Here is a 23,521-nt window from a genome sequence, read left to right as displayed (position 1 = left end):
AGCAGACAAAGGTAAGTCTGAAAAGATTGAGAGGGCGTGACAGTGGGGGCGATCTTCACAGCTGTCACCTTTCTCTACATTGTAATCATAGCGTAATATCTCCAGAACATCTGAATAACATCCTGCTAACTCCTCATCAAAACAGATGAGACGAGTCTCTGTTTTGGCAGGAACTACGGATTGTTTAGCAGGAGCAATTTTGGGAGAACTGGCTGACTGACCTAAGCCAGTGACCCAGGACACTTCATAGTTTATTGATTAACCTTGCATTGCCTATGCTGAGCACTCTTTAACCTTTTGCTATATTATTCTAGTGGCTTAAAATGGAAATTGCCCATTTCATGCTGATGAACAAATCAAATCAATCTTTTAAACAAAGTTATCTTTTTTATAACTTAAGTAAGTTATCATTCACTTTATTTTAGAAAAATGTAAGTAAATGTTTTTACCCCATTGGCAATTATATATATATTTTTGCTTGTTTTAATTTACTTTAATTGTATATTTTTTTTGTCTAAAAACTAGACTAGACTATTTTCTTAGGTAATTTTGCTCATGAAGAAAATGCCCCTTGATTTAAGAATTGTAGATATTTGTACTAAAAACAAGACAGAAATACTAAGTAAGAAAGTATTTTTTTTTTGGCAGTGTGCTGTTTTTCTTTGCTTATCCTGAAAGTACTAAAAAGTGGCATAGTATTACCACAGTCTTTTGAACGTGGTATTACCATTTTTGGACTTAAAATGTGATAAGACTGCTTTTTCTACATTGGATTACTATGTAAATTCACAGTATATGAACTGGCAGGGCCCTATGAAAGATATATACACATATACACTCACCTAAAGGATTATTAGGAACACCATACTTATACTGTGTTTGACCCCCTTTTGCCTTCAGAACTGCCTTAATTCTACGTGGCATTGATTCAACAAGGTGCTGAAAGCATTCTTTAGAAATGTTGGCCCATATTGATAGGATAGCATCTTGCAGTTGATGGAGATTTGTGGGATGCACATCCAGGGCACGAAGCTCCCCTTCCACCGCATCCCAAAGATGCTCTATTGAGTTAAGATCTGGTGATTGTGGGGGCCATTTTAGTACAGTGAACTCATTGTCATGTTCAAGAAACTAATTTGAAATGATTCAAGCTTTGTGACATGGTACATTATCCTTCTGAAAGTAGCCATCAGAGGGATGTATACATGGTGGTCATAAAGGGATGGACATGATCAGAAACAATGCTTAGATAGGCCGTGACATTTAAACGATGCCCAATTGGCACTAAGGGGCCTAAAGTGTGCCAAGAAAACATCCCCCACACCATTACACTATTGCATTAATGAGAAATTGAACAGGTGTTCCTAATAATACTTTATGTGAGTGTATATTACTGTAGGTAGCTCTCACTGAGTAATTGCTGATATAATATTTAAACCAACAGATTTAAAATTTTTTTTTAATGCTGTGCTCATGGGAGGCATCTACAGATTTGTACTGAAGCATATCAGTCAAATGCAGAACAGAGAAGCAGCACAGAAAAACAGTATTATTGTAAAACAGTAAGCATAATTGATCTTTAAGGGCCCTTCACATGCCAGGGCCTTGTGTACGTCACCCTATTTTACCGCAGTTACGATACTGTTACTTATTAGGTACTTTAAGTTTATTATCTGATTCCATTACAGTACCAGCACTATTTTGTATTAGAATAAAGGGCATTCATTTATATGACATGTGGGTGATTCTCACGAAATCCAGACTTAGAAGGTGTCCAGCATCAGATTTTTTAAAAAGCCATTGAAGCCATTTTTTTGCACATATAAGATTAAGGTCTAAACTTAGTATAGTCATTATTTTTAGAGGATTTAAAACATATTTCCTATATAATTATTTAATTTTTTTAGATTATCGTTCTAAAAAATTATCATTACCGCAACATGATAGTACATTAAATATAGGCATTTACAAACACATGTTTCGGTAATGAGAACTAAAAAGTTGTCTAGGTAATATGACAAACAAAATTTCTACTTTTATCTGGAGAGAAAAAATAAGAACTGCTTACCTGGTAGCTATCTTGAGTGTCACAGTCAATTATGTCCCTTTCAACTATTTTTTTAAATGTTAGTTGCTTAAACAATGATTAAAAATTGTTGCGGAGGATGAGAAAATTTTTCTTGGACACATTTATTTTCCTTATTATTGTCTCTACATTTACCAATGATCACCAAATACCACATTTTTCTTTACTGTAAATGTTTATAGTATAACATGCACTGAAGCTTTTTATTTTAGATTTTTTAACTATAAATATTTTCATGTCAAAGAACTCAAATCCAGTCATGGACACGTTGCGGTAATAAAAATTTTCCCCTTAAATGTGGAAAAAACAACAAAATTGGTTTGAATGATGTCATTTGAAATCATGTGCAAAATAGTACATGAAGAGATGTTTGTAACTGTATGCTTCTTATTTTGATACTCTTACTTTGCATTTACCTTTTATCAAAATGTTTCATGACACCTCATAAGTCTATTTTTGCGAGAACATGTACATGTACTGTAGTTTAGTGCCCCATAATATTAACTTATGTTGTGTTCAATGCTTACAGTGCTTCCTGTTTTTGTTTTTTTGCCACCGGCTGTGTAAAATATTCTCAGTTTTTGCTGATAAGACATTTGCGGTTTTAATTTGTATCAGTTCCACTACAAACAGGCAGGAGCTGAGGTTTTATCATGAAACTTGGGGAGTGTTCAAATTCTTTTGAGATTTATCCCACATAAAAATACACTTCACACGGAAACTCAAACTACCAGAGTTAAGAAACTTCACTGTCTGAGGACAATATATGTCAAAATGTAACTCACCTGAATCCACCAGGACCCTTAAAGCTTTTAAAAGAATTGCTTTTAACTTTTTCTTATGGCTATAGAGATGATTTTGTTAATTATCAATTCACATTCATGTTAAAATTTGTTGTTACTTTTTAATCTAGAATCCACAGTGTTCATCCCTTCGGCTACGTACTCTATTGAGGAAGATATTGGAGAACTTCTGATTCCTGTGCAAAGATCTGGAGATGTCAGCCAGGAACTCATGGTCATCTGCTTTACACAACAAGGTGAACCATGTAGTTGCCATGCATGTGGTGACATATTTCTGGAAGTTTAGATAAGACATATCAAAGCACTTTTTTCAAGCCTGTAGGCGTTACATCTGCCACGCACCATGATTTGCTACTTGTGCTGCGTTTCAGACAACTCGGATTTAAGATATTTCCCACCTCAAAACCTGAAATAACATCTAAATAAAGTAACTAAAAGTATTTAGTATCATTAAAACATAAATGTTGCAAATAATTTAGTAACATTAAAACATTGGAAGTATTTATTAACATTCCAGACATTGTTTCCGGAGTTGCTTCTATTAATCTATCATTTATCCACAATTGAACAGGTACAGCCAAGGGCACGGTTCCCACCACAGTGTTGTCCTATTCTGACTACATTTCCCGACCAGAGGAACACCACAGCGTGCTGCGGTTCGATAAAGGCGAGACAGAGAAACCTTGCCGTGTGGTCGTCATCGATGACTCACTCTATGAGCCAGAGGAAAGCTTTAATGTGACCCTCAGCATGCCAATGGGCGGCCGAATGGGGCAGGAGTTTTCTACCACAAGGGTCACCATCTTGGCCGATACAGACGATGGTGAGACTACAAATTTATAATATTCCAACTCTTCTAACTTTTATTGTTTTGTTTTGTTGAACTAAACATCCTTAAACAAGATACGTTTGATTAAGAACCAAAACTGTTTGGGATAATAAAAACAGAATATGTGACCCTGTGAAGACCCTGTGACCTAGCTGAAGTCATTATTTGTGATTTACTGTTATGTTGTGTTATGTTTTACGCAAAATCCAAAAATGTATGTTATAATGTAAAATTAATTTTGTGAAAATATACTCTTGATAGGCCATGTCAAAGATAAAATGTTAAATCAATGACTAAAATAAAACATTGATGCTTCTTATGTCATAATTAGATTTTGATTTCAGCCTGGATTTCACAGATTGGGTCACATATATCTTGCATAAATATCGTTTTGCATTTCCTTTTTCTTATTTGACATTCCATAGGTTTGCATATTTACTTTTATTATCTTACACAATTTTAGTTGTCAAGTACCGGTAAATGTATTGTAAGGATAATTTTTACCATAAATACTAATTAAGATCTATCATGGAGATTTTCAGTTCATAGATAAGATGCAGTTTGATGTTGCATTCAAAAAGGAGAACGTTGTCAACTAAGATTCTGCAGTTCATAGTGGAAATAAAACTGCAACAGTTTGTAACAGTTGCAGGATGTTATAAATTTACACAAACATTTCCTTGATCAGAAGTGTTTTGGACTGTTTGAAGCAATGCACACCAAAAATCTGAGGGCTTTTGAGATTATCTTAAAATATTGATGAGTTCTCTTTCGGTTTTTAGGCCATCTCATAAAACAAACAAAAATATTATTTGAATAAACATTTTTTTTTTACTTTTAAAGTTGGAGAAGTATTTGGAAGGTAGCAGTGGAAAAGCTTTACTCTATAGGGCAGGGGTCTCCAACGTGGTCCCGTTGTTTATTTAAAGTGTAAAGTCTATTTAATAATCGCAGTTACAATATCAAGGCGAATAATCAACAAATTATGATTTTTGTCGTAGTCGTGCAAGCCCTAGTTCCAAAATGCCTGAACAAACTCAATTTTTTGTTGGGAAGCATGCTTGTCCGTTTAATTTCTTAAGGCATAATGCACCCGAAAAAACTCTTTGCATTACATTCAAACTTACTGCAGCATGCTCGATATCTCACGCTGGTTTTGACATCATGTATAATTGATTTTTTTCTTGTCTTTTAAACCAACAAGGCTTGCTCTGGTTTAATCTAATTAGTGTTCCACAAATGATTGGCATTTAACGGAAACCAGAACATATATAACAGATCCTGTTTTAAATGAAAACAACTGAAAATCCTTTTTGAAGTAAGAAAAAGCCATTGAAAGCTGCTGTTATTCGTGTTTCATATGTCTGAATCTGTGCCCCGGAAATCACCCTTATCGCTAATCTCCAGGCGTAGTTACAGGTGCTGTTCCTAATCATATCTCACCATGGTTCCGCTTTGTTCAGCAACACCTCAGGGCTTTCCCTCCCCTCACAGCTGCCCGGCAATCTCCTCCTGAGGCCGATGCTTATCCTGCACTGATAGGGTAGACTGCATGGAGGTAAAAGATCCAACAAAACCTGCTGATTTTTAAAGGCCCACATGAGCCTGAATCCACAGGAAAGAAAGAGCTCTTGAGTTAATGGGAGGTCTCTGATCTGGCATTTACACACACACATCAGACTCACAGGGTAGAGTCATTTTATTTTATATTTTACATAAAAATCCAGCTGAAATTGGGTCTTAAAGCCACTTTAGTGTTTGATAGTGAACTACACTATAAAATTAAGCCTCTTACACATATCAATTCCCAGGTTAATCCCAGCTCTTACAGGTGATTTGTCAAATATGAAAACATTGTTGGAGAACAGCGTTGCTCTATGGGGACTGGCTTAAAGGAATATTCAATTTTCTTAAAAGAAAAATCCAGATAATTTACTCACCACCATGTCATCCAAAATGTTGATGTCTTTCTTTGTTCAGTCCAGAAGAAATTATGTTTTTTGAGGAAAACAGGGCAGGATTTTTCTCATTTTAATGGACTTTAATAGACACCAACAATTAACACTTAACTCAACACTCAAAAAGTTTTTTTCAATGGAGTTTCAAAGGACTATAAACAATCCCAAACGAGGCATTAGGGTCTTATCTAGCAAAACGATTGTCATTTTTGACAAGAAAAATAACAAATATACACTTTTAAACCACAACTTTTCGTCTAGGTCCGGTCCAGCGCGACCTAACGTAAATGCGTAGTGACATAGGGAGGTCACGTGTTACATATATAAAACGCACATTTGCGAACCATTGTAAACAATAAACTGACACAAAGACATTAATTAGTATCAGTTGACATACAACAACATAGGAACGGTCCTCTTTCAACACACTTGTAAACACTGGGGCGGAGTTTCGCGTTCGTCCTCTGTGACCTCTTGACGTCATGACGTATTGCGTGGTTTCAGATGGCGCATCACGACCGGATCTACATGACGAGAAGTTGTGCTTTAAAAGTGTATATTTGTTATTTTTATTGTCAAAAATGACAATCGTTTTGCTAGATAAGACCCTTATGCCATGTTTGGGATTGTTTATAGTTCTTTGAAACTCCGTTGAAAAAAACTGTTAAGTGTTGAGTTAAGTATTAAATGTTGGGCTCTATTAAAGTCCATTAAAATTAGAAAAATCCTGCAATGTTTTCCTCAAAAAACATAATTTCTTCTCGACTGAACAAAGAAAGACAACATTTTGGATGACATGGTGGTGAGTAAATTATCTGGATTTTTCTTTTAAGAAAATGGACTACTCCTTTAATTTGCATATTATTGTTATTATTAGTTTTGTAATCCAGACTCTTGGCAGAAGTCATGATAGAGAAGAAAAATGCCCTGAAGCTGCTGTCGGTTAGCCTGTTCGCCTTTCCTCAAAACAGTCGATCGGGTTTCAGGGTTTGTATGTCATTAGAAAAGACACGGTCTTGGTGCACTCACAGCACAGATGGCAACAACTTTGGTTAAAAATAGTGTACTTGAGTGTGGTGGTTAGCAGTTTCTGAACAAAGCAAAGAGTTTGGTCTCAAAAGCAATTTTCACTTTTATTTTGTGCTTTTTATAGACTGATAGATAGAAAGAGCAAAAATAAACCCTGTAGTAAGGCAGATATCTTAAGTTAGTGTTTCTGTGAAAGAAACATTCATTCTTGAAAATTGTTGATAATGTTACTTTTACAGAGAAAGAGATCAGATGCTAGCCCAAGCACATGCACAGAATCATCACCTCTGGTTATTGCTTTGGTAACAGGAACCAGCTGGGAAGCTCATATTTAGGAAGTCTTTGTGTTGATAATGAATGTGGTATAGGGATGAGTTCTTTCATGCTGTGGTAATGGCTGATGGAAACGGCATACTTTACTGTTGCATACATACAGGAAAACCAGCGTGTGAGTTATTGAAACTGTAAAACATGAGAGCACATGTACTGTAGGATCAGACTCTGTAATCTGCTTGATATCACGTGGCAAATGTTTGCTTGGGTGATGCTATGATGAAAGAGTAGTACAGATGAATTGTTGATGCCTGTCCATCTAAAAGTAAGAAATTATATACAATACAGCTCAAAAGTTTAGAAACACCCATTCTTTATTTTTTCACGTTTTATAATAATAAAGGGTTCCCGGGTCCTTGAAATCCTTGAAAGTTGGTGAATCTGTGGGAAAAAATTCAAGGCCGAGGGAAGTTTTTGAAAATATACATACATAGATACAGGTCATTGAAAGTGCTTGAATCTATTTTATGGAAGTAGTTTTTTGGAGAAAAATCCATATTATTCCCTGTGTAGTGTAGTAGGATAATATCATAAAAATTCTAGACTTTTTAAGCACACATGCTAAACTGTTCAATTTAAATGTTTATATCTTCTGTATGCGAATGTTGATTGATACCAAAATGCTTTTTGCATAGTTGTGTTTGACACATGAAAACGTTTCAGGTTACATATGTAACTGTTGTTCCCTAAGAAGGGAGCGAGCCTCTGCGTCTCCCTTGCCAAACTTCCTGTGTACATGTAACGCCGTCTTTGGAAATATTTTTAGATGGCGATATACTTCCTGGCTCCCGCGTCACCCTGTCTTTGTCGTTAAGCCTTACCATTGGTTGAATTTGATATACACATTCAGACGCACTTACCCTTGAAGGCGTCCCCAAAGTGTCACCGCAGTGACGCAGCGTGAGTTCCCTCGTAAGGGAACTGTAACAATGTATCTTAAAAGGTAACTATGTAACCTTTCTCTCACTTGAAATGTGTCCCCACATTTAGTTCTTGAATTTGAGGTTATTGGACCTAGAAAGTCCTTGAAAGGTCCTTGAATTTAAAGTTAACTAAGGTGTGGGAACCCTGATAATAGTAAACTCATGGAGTAAAAACGCAAATGTTAGTATTGAAATTATACTAAAATCATATAAAATGAATCAAAACACAGAAGACACCCTTTTTCTAGAGTTTGCATAATTGTACTCTGTTTTTTATTTATATTAATTTTTAAAGATGCCATAGAAGAAAAAAACTGTATTTACCTAGGCATAGATGAATAATAAGAGCTCTGTACATGCTGATGACATATCATGAGCCTCAAACGCATTTATTTCTTTATTTTTATGTAAACCTTGTGCGACTGCTGGTAAACAGGCCAATCTCAACATAACACCGACTGTGACGTTACAGTCGAGATGTATGCCCCAACATTAAATTACACATTAAATTAAATACAAAGTTGTTAAAATGCTAAAAACAAAGTTAGCGCTACATGCATGTAAGCTACTGGCATGAGCCGCAGAGCAATCAGAGCAGAGCTCAACATTATTATTCATGACCCTTACAAATAGGGCAAAAATAGTCATTTTATTCAAAGGACAAATCCTAGGGGTGGAAATGGATATGTTAAAATGTTTCTGGATATTTTTTGCAATTAATAAAGTTGCTTGTAAATATCAAAGAACAATTTAACATATTATTTTAATGGCACCTTTAATGCCATTCCAACATCTATGGCTTTATTCATTATGAAAACTGGTTAATCTTTATACACATTGGGGTTAGGGCAATTTGAAATGTCCAATTCACCTAACCTGCTTGTTATTAAACTGTGTTAGGAAACCCACACTGACACAAGGAGAACATGCAAACCTTACACAAAAAGACCTCCTGCCCTTGCCAGGGCTTGAACCAGGGCCACTCTTGCTGTGAGGCAACAGTGATACGGAAACAAACAATTTCCATCTCTTCTGGTTGTTTTTTGCTCTGATTGAATGTTTCTCTGCATTATTTAGTCCAAGTCATCCATTTAAAAAAATATATTTTCTATATGTTTTCTACTAAAATAAATTGTTTGGCACAATATTTTTGTCTTCAAACATTTAAACCTACACCTTCAGATTAAAACATTATTAAGATTACAAAAAAAAAAAAACATTGTAGTCAAGTGTTTTAAAACTTACAATACAAATTTCTCGCTAGAAATGCACTCGAAGGTGTAAAAAGGAAAACAAAATTTAACTCGACCAGATCAATCAAATTATCAGCACACACATAGCATTGTAGGATGACGTGATGAATGTATCTCAGGAGACAAGAAGTAAAGTAAACTTTGGATTCGGAAGGCAGTATTAATGGTTTTCGGACGCAGCCTACAAAAGATTATGTGTATCACTTACCATATCAAACAACCAATCACAGGTGCGAAGACATCAGTTAATGTCCCGCCCCCAAAGTCTCAAAAGTCAATTTGACGATTGAGCGAAAACCATATACGCGATTTGGATCTCAATAAAAGTCATAGGCAAGAAAAGGTTATCAGTCAGTAATAATGCCTTATTTTCACAAACGTCATTTTATTGGTATTTAACTGTCTTGCGCTGCAAAAGCCTCTTAAGTGCGTGCAAGCTTTTTTGGCAAAAATCTCTGGTTTTAAAAAAGTCTTAAATATTCGGTCAATATCCTAATAAATTCAGTAAACCGACTTTAACCGGGGAAAAGAACTTTTACAGCTTGATCGTCGCATTACGTCGTTCATCCAATTTGTCTTCTGTGCACTTAGAAGACTTTGTTGAAAAATTTGAGGACTTTAATCTGGTAATCTAATATATTTACAGGTAAAACAGAATAGCAAAAAGCAAAAAATGCAGGGCAGGTCTTGCATCAACGTCAGCCAAATTTTTTTTATTAAAATATAATAAATAAATATGTAATTAATTATTGCATGAAGAGCTCAGATGCAAAACCCACTAAGTGCGTCTGACACGTTTTCTTGTAAATAAGTATTTTTTTATCAGACTCTTAATGAATTTTGCCAACAAGCCGTTATTTCTAAATAGCCTGAGGCCGGGATTTAACAGATTTCAAGCAAAAGTATTTAATGAACGTACAACATGTGCCAAATATGTGCCAATACGAATTCTGTCTATATCATTATCTCATTTTCGAAGGAGGTGGAGTTTAGCGGCTTTTGGATCTGAGCTGTTCAGATGTCTTTTGATTAAACTTGATATATTGTTACTTAAATAAGTTATAACTCTGACAGTTTAGCAACCTTAAAAATGCTTAACACGGCTGTTCAAACAGCCGTTCCACAATGACAGTAGCAGACCCGAAAGAGCAAACATTTTTAAAGCAGTAGGGCTGAAGTGTTGAGTTTCAAAAGACACTCGGAGAGAACACGACTACATCTCACTTCGGTTGATCTGATATCAGGTGGCGTTCAGAACTACAGAGACGAAACATGTTCACTCATGATGAATATGTTCATTGTTCAAAGAGTAGCTTCAAAGCAAATCTGTCAGCCTACGCCGTTGAGAGAAGGATATTGCCACATTAATAATAGTCACTTGTGTGATGCACAAAAAACTCAGTCTAAGTGTTCTGCATCTGAATGTAAGAAATAATATCAGTTTGCCTGTGTACATTTTCACAAACATTTTGAGCATATACATCTTTGTGATTTGTGAAATCGTTTCATTTGACCTCACAGTATGTCTAAGTCATTTTGCAAACATTAAAGGGATAGTCCACCCAAATATGAAAATTCTGTCATGATTTTCTCATCCTCATGTTGATACAAACCTGTATAAATTTCTTTGTTCTGATGAACACAAAGGAAGATATTTTGAGAAATGTTTGTAACCAAACCGTTTGTGGACCCCATTCACTTACATAGTAGGAAAAAAAATACTATGGAAGTAAATGGGGTCCACAAACTGACAACTTTGACAACAGTAGCCGCGTTTCCTTTACCCTTCAAATTGCACAAATTGACATTGCGAATTGAAAAGACGGCAATATCGCAAAAGCTCGCATTTGTCGCAAAAAAGTTTTTATGCTTGAAGAGGGGGTTTTTCAGGCAATTCGGATGAGGTGTATTTCGCAAAACGGCAATGGTTTGTTCGCATTTCCAAGTCACCTAATGTATTTATTATTATTTTATTTTATTTATTAATTCAGCTGACGCTTTTATCCAAAGCGACTTATAATTGCTATATATGTCAGAGGTCGCACGCCTCTGGAGCAACTAGGGGTTAAGTGTCTTGCTCAGGGACACAATGGTGTGTCATAGTGGATTCGAACCCAGACTTTTCTTGACAATGATGTCTGTATAACACTCCTACATCAAAATAATGTACTATTACTTCCAAGAAACACTTATACGTTGCCGCTTAAGTATAAGGGGCTTTCCTTGGCATTAATGTTTGGATGAAAGGTTTGGATTTGATATTAGTTAACCTACCAACATCAGTTGACGTGATGTTTGGAATGACTTATCGTGAGAGGAAAAACTAACTTTCAGTCGCATATCATCGGTTAATGGAAACGGTGTCATTTCGCAATCATCTCCACATTTAGTAAATAGCGGTAAAGTTTTGCACAAATCTGTAATGGAAACGCAGCTATTGTTAGCCTCTCTTTTACTTTCAGTAACCACGGAGACCTTTCACGTATACGTATTTTTCACAGCCGAGTGTTTTCTTGTTGAAGCAAATGTGTCTTAGTGCTTTTTTTATTTTATTTTTTTTCAGAAAATGACCCCAGACCACTTTAAAGAGCTCTTGTGGAAATGTGAACAATTTGATCTCACCAAAGAACACTTACAGCTGCGCTAATGTGGCCATTTTCTTACTCCCAAAGGTTTTAGCTTACCTTTAATAAAGGTTTTAGCACTGCGGGAATGCTAAGAAAAGATGTTACCTGTAGTTACCGGGGGTCTGTGGTGTGAAATCACAACAGACCCCATCAGGGATATTCTGCCACTCTTTACCCAAGCACATGAAATGCATCAGTGTTAAAATATACATTATATATACCTTGCAGTACCTTTGCTTTTACTTCCTGGTTTATTACTCAGATTTAAAGAGGAGCGGGAGGCAACTCATTAACATGTGTTAATGTCTTAGGAGTTTGTTGTGTGTTACTTTGAAAAGTTTAGTGCAGAAAAAATAACATTAAAGAGTAAAAGTCTCGGGTTGATATGTATTTGTGACCCTGTCTGTGAAATCCAGGCTAAAATCTTATGATCTTATTTTTAGTTTGATTTCAATCTTTTGCTTTGTTGCTTCCTGCAAAACCTTTGAAGAAATAAAGGGAATAATTTTAGACCACCTGCGCCATGACAAGTAGGGTAACCTGAGACCCTCACCAAAGCGGCAGTAGTTTGAGTTGTTCAGGGGCCAGTGGTTTGTCTCTCAGTTAATGGGTTTGAGCTTTGATGCTCACTGTTTGCACCTTTTACAAAGGATCTGATTGTGAGGCATACCACTTAAATGCACAGTCCAAAACGCACCCACAAACCCCAAGCTAAACCAAAGCCGTTTATATCACCTTCCAGACCAAGCCCATATAGCCAACGGTTCTTTTTTATCTGTGGAGGGGCAGACAGTTGCCACTGCCAAGACACATCATGCAGTCGTATTTAATGTGTTTCCAACACCTAGATAAGGCAGGAGATAACTCTTTCTTTTCTGAAGTATGCACTTTATAATACAATTATACAATTATAATTTATAATGCACAAATGTAATGTACTTTTTGTAGGTAAAGCATGGCTAAGCTTTAATCATAAATGCGAGTAAAATAATTTGATTACATAAATCCACTAACAGAAATGAAACCACATAATAAAAAAGATGTTATAAAAGATGTTTTTTACCTGTTGTTGTGTTGATTTGTCATTTTTGCTCGGTTCTTATCATTACACTACAAAAAAAAAATTTTCAAGAAAAAAAATCGTAGTATTTTTGCATTGTTTTCAGTAAAAATATCTAAAAATTCTTAAATTAACAAGCTTTTTTTGATGAGCAAAATGACCCAAGAAAATAAGTCTAGTTTTTAGACCAAAAATATCAAATTTTTGGGATAAGCAAAAAATCTTGATAATTTTTCTTAAACACTAAATTCAAGAAAAATGTGCTTACCCGTTGGCAATTTTTTTTTTTTTTTTTGCTTGTTTTATGAACAAAATCACTTACATTTGATATTTTTGGTCTAAAAACTAGACTTATTTTCCCGGGTCGTTTTGCTCATCAAGAAAAAGCATCTTAATTTAAGAATTTTTAAATATTTTTACTGAAAACAAGACAAAAATACTAAGAATTTTTTTTCTTGAAATTTTTTTTTGCAGTGTAGGCAAAAGGTGATATTTACTGTATGGCTTCATGAAGTTATATGTCAAGTTTTTTAATAAAAAATGGTGCTGTGAGAACCCTCACATGACCTTAGCAGTGCATTCCAATCTGATGTGTTGTGACCACACATGAACAAGAAAAAAGAAAAGAAAGACCACATGATTTTTTGCTTTTGTTAGGCTTAGTTCTGCTTCCTACTGTGGACGTAAGGGAGCTTAAACACTTTCAACACTTAATGTCTTAGTCGAGCTCAGTAGATGACACTATGTCTTCCAGTAAAAAACACATTTGGAGTCTATGAGTGACATCTCACTTTCACCACCACATTGTTTGCGTATATTCATGTGGACAAAAAATAAACAGTGTGTGGTGATTTTGGGTATGGAGGAAGTCCAGGTTCGATGTCAATTGTAGATGGACGGCTCCAGGCTAGCACATTTATCTTCACACCCTATACCTTGCGTTAATGTTACAAAAGATGGTCTTAAGACTTTGCTTGTGTCCCAAGGTTTTTGTGTTACTTTAAAGGAAAACACCACTGTTTCTTTTTTTAATTTTACTGTTCTTACCTCAACTTAATACAAATTAATACATACCTATCTTTTTTCAATGCATGCACTTAATCTTTGTACAGTGCATCATGAATGTGTTAGCATTTAGCCTAGCCCCTTTTATTTCTGTGCCAGAGGTCAAAGTGCTGCAAACTAAGTGCTCTTCCGTCATACAATATAGTTCTTATTTTTTGTTTTGTGCTACCATATTTACTCATGTAACTTTAAATAGGGAAAACATGGAAGTGTTTGGTGGCTTCTAAATTCATCCCTGTTTGGATACTAAGGAATGAATGGGGCTAGGCTAAATGCTAACACATTCACAATGCGGTGTACAAAGATTAAGTGCATGCATTGAATAAAAAAGGGGTGTATTCTTTTGTCTAAATTGAGGTAAGAACAAAGTAGAATTCACAATCTCACCGCTAGATGTGATGTGAGCACACATGAACAAGAAAAAAATCTACACAGTGGAGCTTTAACATACACATTACAAAAATAAAGATACAAATATATCTCCTTGTTTTCAAACAGCACCAGTGTTCTACTTCGGAGACATGGAGCACCACGTGGATGAGAGCGATGGTTACGTCGAAGTTCGAGTTTGGAGAACAGGAAGTGACCTCTCAAAACCCGGAACGGTCACAGTGCGGTCTCGAAAAACGGACCCTGTTTCAGCTGAAGGTATGTGAAAGACGAGCTAGACAGCTTTTATATATAGTTTATTAATACAAATACTTTGTGGGAAATTCAACCAGAGAGAAAATAATATGTCGCTACAGGCCCCAAAGTATTTTTACGTACAAATGCCCTATGGGCTTACACAAAATGTAAACATGACATGGCCTTTATTCAGTACAGGTTTCTGCCATAAGCTATGCATTCTTTAATGTTGTAGAAACAACCAGGACATGTACAGACTATTTAACATTTTCCTGATCATTTGATTCCTCTGTTTATGGTTTGTCCTTTACAGCAAGCAAGTTTACGTTACGGCCCAGACATATAAGCTAAGTGTAATGTAATAGACCTATAACCATAGCCCAAAAATAAATGAAATAAAATAAACAAATAAATAAAGCCAGACACCTCGTAATCACTGTTGACTTTGCTGACATGATGGAAAATCATACATCTCATGTAACCAAATTCATGTTTATATTGGCAAAAAGTGGGTACATCGGGTCTATAGTTAACCTATGGAGGAATGATGGCTATTGCTTGCCTTGTTTGCAAAGTGTGAATATTTTTGCTATTGCAAGAAGAAAATTTAACAATAATAATAGGGAATTAAACTGTCATTTTCTGTTCATCTCTGCTGTTTTGCTAAAAATGTATCAGTCTAAAACATATTTATACTTGAAAAATATGAGATCAATAAGTCATACCAGCATGTTATTAAATTTCAACTATTTTATATTTCAACTATTTTATAAGTTCTTGCAACTCATCACTAGTCAAGATTTACAATAAGCTGAAATGACTTCACAGTCAATTTGATTATTCTTGAAAATGTAAACTTTTTTTTAGAGACAAATGTATTTATCTAGTATTAAATACTTGTTAGGCAAAGCTGATATTGGATTTGTTTCTGCATTGACCTACTTAACATTTCATTAACCTTTACCACAGCTGGTGTAGACTATGTTGGGATTAGTAAGAACCTGGACTTTGCCCCTGGCGTCAACATGCAGACGTTCAGGGTTACAATCCTGGATGACCTGGGACAACCGGTGCTGGAGGGGCCAGAGAAGTTTGAGCTGCTCCTACATATGCCCATGAACGGCATACTGGGAGAACCAGGAAAAGCAACTGTTTTCATCAATGACTCTGTTTCAGATTGTGAGTTACAGTAATTACTTGATAAATGCTTTTTATGTATAAGCCAGGTATTTAAAAAACAACTAATATGGTCATTAAACTTAAAAACGGAATTTTTATTTCTCATTATTTTCAGTGCCCAGGGTGCAATTTCGAGAGCCGACATACACGGGTAATGAGAACGATGGGGAGATATCTGCTATTGTGTACCGCAGCGGAGATCTGAGCTACAAGTCCAGCGTGCGCTGCTATAGTCGTCAGGGCTCGGCTCAAGTCATGATGGACTTCAACGAGAGGCCAAACACAGACTTCTCAATCATCACCTTCTTACCAGGTACAGTTTGTTTAAAATATAATACATATTTTTATTTAATATAATACATAAACATAGGCATGGGCATCTGAACCACTGTATGTCCCACCCACTTTTTATTGTAAATTGGATCCACTAACTTTTCCTGTCTTTAATTCCATGCATATGTCTGTTCACTTGGTTGAACATTGTCAGTCGTATCCATTACACTTAAGGAATGTATTTTCCTAATAAATCAAACTCTATTCTGCGTTTTAGCTAAAGCCTTGACTTCCACACTATTGCCTCTTCAAATCCATTCCACTTCAGAGTCCGTTCAAAACCGTTCACGCTTTTACTGTTCTGGCATACATTCTCTTTTTTGAGGACCAAGTCTAAAATTTCTGCTTTTATTTCATTTTGAAAGAATATTTGGGGGATAATTGCAAAAAATGTCAATGTGGTGTAACCGGTCTGTGTCAGTTGTAGGGCTTAATTGTTTTTTTTTATGTGGTCGATTCAAAATCGATTCTCAAAGAGCAGAATCAAATTTTTCTTTCATATTTATTTTTGCAAACATTTAACGTAAGATTAACGTTAATCTAATTAGTAGTCTTCTTCACTAAATGTCACCCTCTTTTTTGCCTTGTTACCAAGAAGCGAGAGGCAAGCCTGTCGTTCATTCATTCAGTGCTTAAAAAGTCCGTTTCAGGTGCTTCATCGACATTGATGCTTGAATCCAGTATAAAAACCGACCCGAGAACTGGAATCGAAAATTTAATTGAGAATCGAAATCGAACCGATTTGATAGCCTGCGAATCGAAATCGAATCGATCTGGAACATCTGAATCGATAGCCAGCCCTAGTCAATTGGTGTAACTAGTATTTTTTATATTAAAATATAAATATATTCATTAAAAATGTGGAATAAAATATAATCATCTAGTTTAGTGTAATATAATTTTTTACATACATTTTTTCACCATAGCTGTTTTCAGCATATGTCAGGACAAATATTGCAAAAATTTACATTTAGAAATAACTAATAAAATAATAATTTAAAATGATTTTTTTATCATGCTATAAAGGTGGATATTTGGAAATATTTGATATTTCTTTGGCACAATTGGCGGTTACACCATTTGACATTTAAATGTCTATTCAGTCTTAACTTTCATAAAAATTGTGCAAATGTAATTTTTTATTGCATAAAATTAACATAAATACATGATGTGCATTGAAATAAACATGATGTGTGCTTTTAAAAAAGTTTTTCTCATCTTGCCGAAACCGTTTTTGTCACTGACCAAAATACCATGTGTCAGAAAGCTTTCGTAGAGATTCGTCATAAACCCTTACACCTGTGTGGCTTTATGGATTAAAAACATTAATCTTTATTGGAAGTGCATCATATTTGTAGTCAAAATGTAACATACATTTAGAATTTGCTGCCTATTTGACCAAGAAAGTGGTGTTTGTAGTCTCACCCCTCAACAAAGATATTGGACTTCCTGCATTCAATGATGCAATATCATGATTTTTACATAATTGAAAGAAGGAAGTGCAACACTGAAATCTGTATTTCTCCTGTCTCAGCGGCAACTGAGGAAATGATGCACGACCATTCAAAGACATGACGATACAAAGCTTAATGCAAATGGGTGAAGTATCCCTTTAAAGGAGCATTGTGTAGGTTCTGAAATTTCTAACCGTTACTGACACCAGTGGCCGTTATATAAACTGCAGCCAGTCTGCTGTAGCAACCACAGAAAGCTCATTGAGATCCACCAGCATGTTTACAAATGTAAGAAAAGTTACAGTACTGTAAGGTTATTGTTTGACAGACCATATTTTAGTAAAATGTTGCAGTGATATTTTATATTTTCAACTAAAGTCTATTTCTAAAAGTTTTGTAACACTACACTGACTCCCGACACTCACAATCTTAATGCACTCGTGCTCTGAAATAAGATAATTCATATAAGATAGTAACTTTTGAAACAGTCCTGTGGCTGGCTAAGTTACATAGCATCCACATTTGGCTAGCATGCTATTGTTAGCATTACACCACATAACAATAAAATAATATGTTACAAATGGCCTGTAACTGTCTTACCTTTGCAGTAAAAAGAAAGCCAGCTCGGGGTCTGTTTTCATACCCAGTGCTGACCGGAGCTCCCTCCAAGAATCAAATGCAAATCTGATGTTTACTCTTGTCTTTGCCCCAACGCCAGTCACGCTCTAATTTGGCCGCACTAGATGAGGATTTTTTTAACTTTGTCTGGATTGTGCTGGAGGTTGGTCGCTTCTTTCCATCTGCAGAGTCCATTTCAAACATGCTAGCGATTGCCGCTGTTTACTAATGGCTGCCGTACGCGTGTATATAGAACGCCCAAATAGACGAACACGCACATGACGTCACATTTTGAATTTTCAAGCCAATTCGGACCTGTCTCCTCCACACACAATAGAGGTTACAGGCTGATAGAGACAACCGTGGAGGACAGTAAAGGTTCTTTCTATTACATTATGGTTGGCTCATAAATATACAAATGAAAACTCAAGAAAACTTAAAGTTTTTTTAATTATTAAGCTACATAAATGCCCCTTTAAGCTAAATCCAGTTATGCGTTCGTCTCCCATTGTATCATGGGACATAGTGTGTGAGCGAGTGTACATCGCATGTACCTTCAAAGTCAAAAGTAGTGAATGAATGTAGGGAATGAAGTTGTTCAATATATTGCACTATATTGTGTTTTCACTACTTTTGCATCCTGCATTCTCGCAACACGACAAGGTTTTAGGTAAACAAAGGTTTTAGGTTATAAAAAGCAGTTATTTAACTAGGGCACCAGAATACAAGGAGACCCATCCACATTTTTCCTCATCTTCCGAAGCCAATGTTTGTAGGTTTTATTCAAGGGATAATTTGCTTTAAATAACCATCCTGTAATCATTGTTTCACCCCTTACTGTTTTAGTGAAAACTAACAAGAGAATTTTGAGGATCCTCAAACATCGTAAAGATCAACATCATTTTCCTTTTTGCTTTCAACAGTAAAAATAACAGCACGCAGGTTTGAAACTAGGGTGAGAAAATAATGGCAAACTCTCTTATTCTGAACTGAAATCCACAAGGGTGATTGATTTTTGGTACTGTATGTCAAAGTATTTTGGGATTTATTGATTTCTATCTTTGGAAAATATTGTTTGTAGGAGAGGTGGAGAAGCCCTGTGTTCTTATCCTTGTGGATGACACTGAACACGAGGAAGATGAAGAACTGAGACTGGTGCTGGGAAGCCCCAAGAGTGAATCTCCATTTGGTGCATCCATAGGGACTCAGAATGAGACTCTCATTACGATTAAAGATGACGCTGACAGTAAGACACTTTTTCGCATAACTATATATGTTTACTTACAGTTGACGTTTCCTGCCAATGTCCCGCAAAGAACTTTTTTTTAATTTGACAGCAGAAGGATGAGGAAGGCAGTGGGGGCCAGTGACTTCTTTTTTCGAGGGCGCTCGATGCGAAGTTTGTCACAACATGTATGAAGCCCGTCATGTGTGTTGTTCTTTTTTTCAAAATATGTTTTCTGCGCATCGAGAGATCCTGTGTGCATCACGTGTCTTGTCAAAATAAGTGCCTGCTGCAGACGCGTCTAAAGGGTTTATGATAAAAGAGACGATCATGTTTGCCAGATACTCGCATAATCTCATGGGTAATCAGAGTTTACTGTTAAGGGAGTGTCTTGTGTGTATTTTGTGAACGTGAGCGTCTCTTTTATCATACATGGTTTTGATGCGTGTGCAGCAGGCACAAAACACGTGATGCACATGGTTCACATGACGCAACAAACACATGTTTTGAAAACGAAAAGCAACACACATGACACATATTTTGAATTAGAGCCCCTCGGATGAGCAGTCACGAACTGCCACTGGATGAATGCTATAACATCATGTGCATGTCCCCCACAATGATCTTAAAATGACTTAAAATCACCTTTAAGAGTTATTTAAAGGTGATTTGCAGGGATCGGATGTCATCAATGCTATCAGGCTAAAGTTTTTTCCAAATCACCAACTCCACATTAAACTCATTCCCGACAGCCTTTTTTTTTTTGAAAAGTTGCCCGCCAGCATTTTTTGTGATTTTTTTATGTTGCCTTCCAGGAAAATGTTCTTCTAAAAATATATAAACATACAAATATATTAAATGAGAGAACAGACCCTCTGCTTTCAAACAAACAAAACAGGAAAAAAATTTTCATCCTTTCTATATTTTTTTATCTGCTTATAAACTCTTAAATATGGGTATTTTTCTTCAAAAATACAAACTTTTTAGCAAAAAGCTTAAATAATTGCATTTTTGTGAAGGAATGTTGTTAGAGATCAGATTCAGAATGATTATCAAAACAGACAAGGAGTGTAAAATTTATAAATAATTTTTACTTCATTTTTTGTATAAATTGGGTAAGTGGATAATTGCGGTATTACAGAAAACCATAAAAACTCATCAGGAACACGTTTTTTTTCATGCAAATTTTTTTTCTTAATTGACAAGATAACTCGTCAATGGCGGGGAAAGAGTTAACGTAAATGAAAAATTTATTTATAGTGAAAGAAACCGCTTAATCTTTAGTCTGTACCGGGTGTGCCTCATAAGTCTTGAAAAGTGAAGCCACTGGCTCTTTGATCGCCCCCTGGTGGCTGGCTGCATTACAAGTCATAAACCCCTCCCTCTCCATTCAATCGAATGGGACTCTGCTCTAATTTAAAAAAAATTACACTTCCAATAAAAGTTTCCGAAAGATTGTTTTGGTCCTTTCAGGTAATTGATATCACGCTGATATATGTTCAATTGCTCTTATTTGCGATACGTTTTATTTTAGCTAGTAATTTGATGCTATAGAAAGGGGGTTTGTCGTTATGGTTGGTGTAGTTGAATTGGGCGCGCAAGCGTTTTGGGCTGAAGTTTGCTACCGCACCTCCGCCTCTGGCTCCACGGACGATTCCTTCTGTGCATGCCTTGGCTCCAAACTGACGTTTTTACGTAACATGGCGGCGACCATGGTGGAGCATTTTTGGCTTCAATTCATTACAATGGAGGGAGGCGACGTCACGTCGTCCGTCTTTTTTTTTACAGTTTATGGTCTGTACAACCTCCTTTATATACTAATGTTGAAGTTCATTCTTTGATTTGGGGTAGAAAGAGATTAGTAACTGTTCAGCAAGTATTTACATATGTGACAGACTGTAGTAGGCGGATCCTTGAGCCATGGATATCTGCTATGTCATCATCCTGGACCAGTGGGATTGTCACACCACAAAAACAACCTTAAAAACTCCTTGGACATTCAATGCATTTTATTTTGAATAACATACACCTTTTCGCTTTTCAATTTCATTTGTCATATACCACAGCCTTATGATGTAAGCTGACTGCTCTCTTATTCCCACAATTCAGAGGCCATTATCAGATTTGGGGCAACCAAGTTCAGTGTCAGTGAGCCCAGTGAGTCAGGTCAGGTGTCCGTGGTAAAGATCCCAGTGCAGAGAGTAGGAGACACATCCAAAGTCTCTGTTGTCCGGGTCCACACTAAGGATGGATCAGCTTCATCTGGACAAGATTACCACCCTGTTTCAGAAGGTACGTTCAGCCTATTTTTTAACCGGAATATAATTATAGTATGTTCAAATGTAAGACTTAAGAAGAGCAATTTCCCACTTGTAGATGTCGAGTTTAAAGAGGGAGAAACTGAACACATAGTAGAGGTGGAAATTTTATACGATGGGGTGCGAGAGATGAGAGAGGCCTTTACAGTCCATCTGAAACCTGATGAGAACATGGTAGCAGAGATTCAGGTATTAGTAATATGCTTGCCCCAAAGAAATACACACACAAAGGTGTCAATTAAATAGTATTTAAGTATAAAATCTATATTGTGTGCATTATAGCATCTCTCTTGTACTTTTAGGTGACCAAAGCCATCATCTACATAGAGGAGACAAACAGTATGGCAGACGTGACTTTCCCATCAGTGCCAGTGGTGGTCTCACTATTGCACTATGATGATACAAGCAGGACTAGAAATACACAGCCGGCCGCTGGATATCCTGTAGTCTGTGTTACGGTAGGTGTCTGTCACACCAGCGGGTGTTTAGCCCTGCGAATTTCATTAGGTTCTTCTTACCTTGTAGTGTTTTTTTATCTGATCTTTATTGTATCGCAGGGTGCATTTTTTATTTCAAAAACGTTTGATGTTGAGTAAGATGAAGTCAGCATTAAATTAACATTTTCTAACTTTCTTTTTGTTCACTTAAAGTCGTGCAACCCAAAGTACCCTGACTTTGACCGGACGGGCTCCATCTGTGCCGCCGAGCACATTAACAACACGCTGACCCGATACCGTTGGATGGTCAGCGCCCCCACGGGACCAGACGGAGTGACCAGCCCCATGAAGGAGGTGGATTTTGACACCTTCTTCAGCTCCTCCAAAATGATCACTTTGGACTCCGTGTATTTCCAGGCCGGCTCGCGGGTGCAGTGCGCTGCCCGGGCTGTGAACTCCAACGGAGATGAAGGTCTGGAGCTCATCAGCCCCATAATCTCCATTAGTATAGAGGAGGGTGAGTAGACACAGAAAACTTTACTTTCAACAACTGAATAAGTAAATTGGACTTTTTTAAGTTTTAAAAATACCAGTGTTTTTATAGTACATCAGATGTTTCGAAACATTAGTGAAGACAAGATTGCTCACATATTGTATCTCACCCTACCAGCTCTTTACATTTTTGATGTTGTAATTAGGTATGTGTCAGCCTCGGGTTGTTGGCACAGTTGGAGCTGAACCTTTCTCCGCCAAGCTGCGCTACACTGGGGCAGAAGATCCAGATCATCCAAATCTCATTAAACTCACAGTCACCATGCCCCATATAGACGGTCAGTGCACTCGCATATAGTACACTAACTTTTTTTTTCACAATTTAGGACAGATGTTAAAGGAACAGTATGTAAGAAATTTATATCAATCAATCATAAAATGGCCCTGATATGTCACCAGACATTAAGAAATCATTTTCATTTCAAATACTTAAATCACTGACAAAAGTGGTCTGGCCAGGATATTGTCATTTAAAAAGTGGAGTTGCAGCCCTCAACTGATGTTTATGTTTGTCATTTTGTGTATTGGCCACCAGTTGTGTGATTGCAGGACCAGTTTTAGCCACAAGTTTTGTGATTGCAATACCAGTTTTGGCCACAATCCTACATACTGTTCCTTTAAAGCAGTGCTTCTCAAATAGTGGGGCGGGACCCCCAGGGGGGGCTCGAAGCAACACCAGGGGGGGGGCGCGCGAGACCCCGGGGTAAAATACTTTTTCAGGAAGTGATTTTTTTGCACCCTCACTTAAAGACATTACACCCCAAACACGCTGATAAGCCGCTTGCGTTTTTTATTATTATTTATTGATTATA

General features: G+C 36.5%; 1 protein-coding gene across 2 annotated transcripts in view; it reads left to right on the top strand.

Moving 5' to 3' along the window:
* Positions 1–23,521, top strand: part of frem2b (FRAS1 related extracellular matrix 2b) — a 93,409-nt gene that overhangs the window by 58,923 nt on the left and 10,965 nt on the right. The window contains exons 5-15 of one of the 2 annotated variants that reach the window (XM_055196934.2): positions 3,000–3,125; positions 3,461–3,712; positions 14,465–14,614; positions 15,563–15,772; positions 15,888–16,085; positions 19,259–19,423; positions 21,512–21,694; positions 21,779–21,909; positions 22,023–22,178; positions 22,371–22,674; positions 22,856–22,987. In XM_055196934.2, the coding sequence (XP_055052909.2) occupies positions 3,000–3,125; positions 3,461–3,712; positions 14,465–14,614; positions 15,563–15,772; positions 15,888–16,085; positions 19,259–19,423; positions 21,512–21,694; positions 21,779–21,909; positions 22,023–22,178; positions 22,371–22,674; positions 22,856–22,987 (2,007 nt within the window). Of the gene's footprint in view, positions 1–2,999; positions 3,126–3,460; positions 3,713–14,464; positions 14,615–15,562; positions 15,773–15,887; positions 16,086–19,023; positions 19,149–19,258; positions 19,424–21,511; positions 21,695–21,778; positions 21,910–22,022; positions 22,179–22,370; positions 22,675–22,855; positions 22,988–23,521 lie in introns of those variants that run through there. The other variant, XM_073862567.1, reaches the window with a different exon arrangement.

The sequence above is a fragment of the Misgurnus anguillicaudatus genome, chromosome 24 (genome assembly GCF_027580225.2).
Source record: "Misgurnus anguillicaudatus chromosome 24, ASM2758022v2, whole genome shotgun sequence".
Taxonomy (NCBI): domain Eukaryota; kingdom Metazoa; phylum Chordata; class Actinopteri; order Cypriniformes; family Cobitidae; genus Misgurnus; species Misgurnus anguillicaudatus.
The sequence above is the reverse complement of the archived record's forward strand: the minus strand, read 5'-3'. Positions and strand labels throughout refer to the sequence as shown.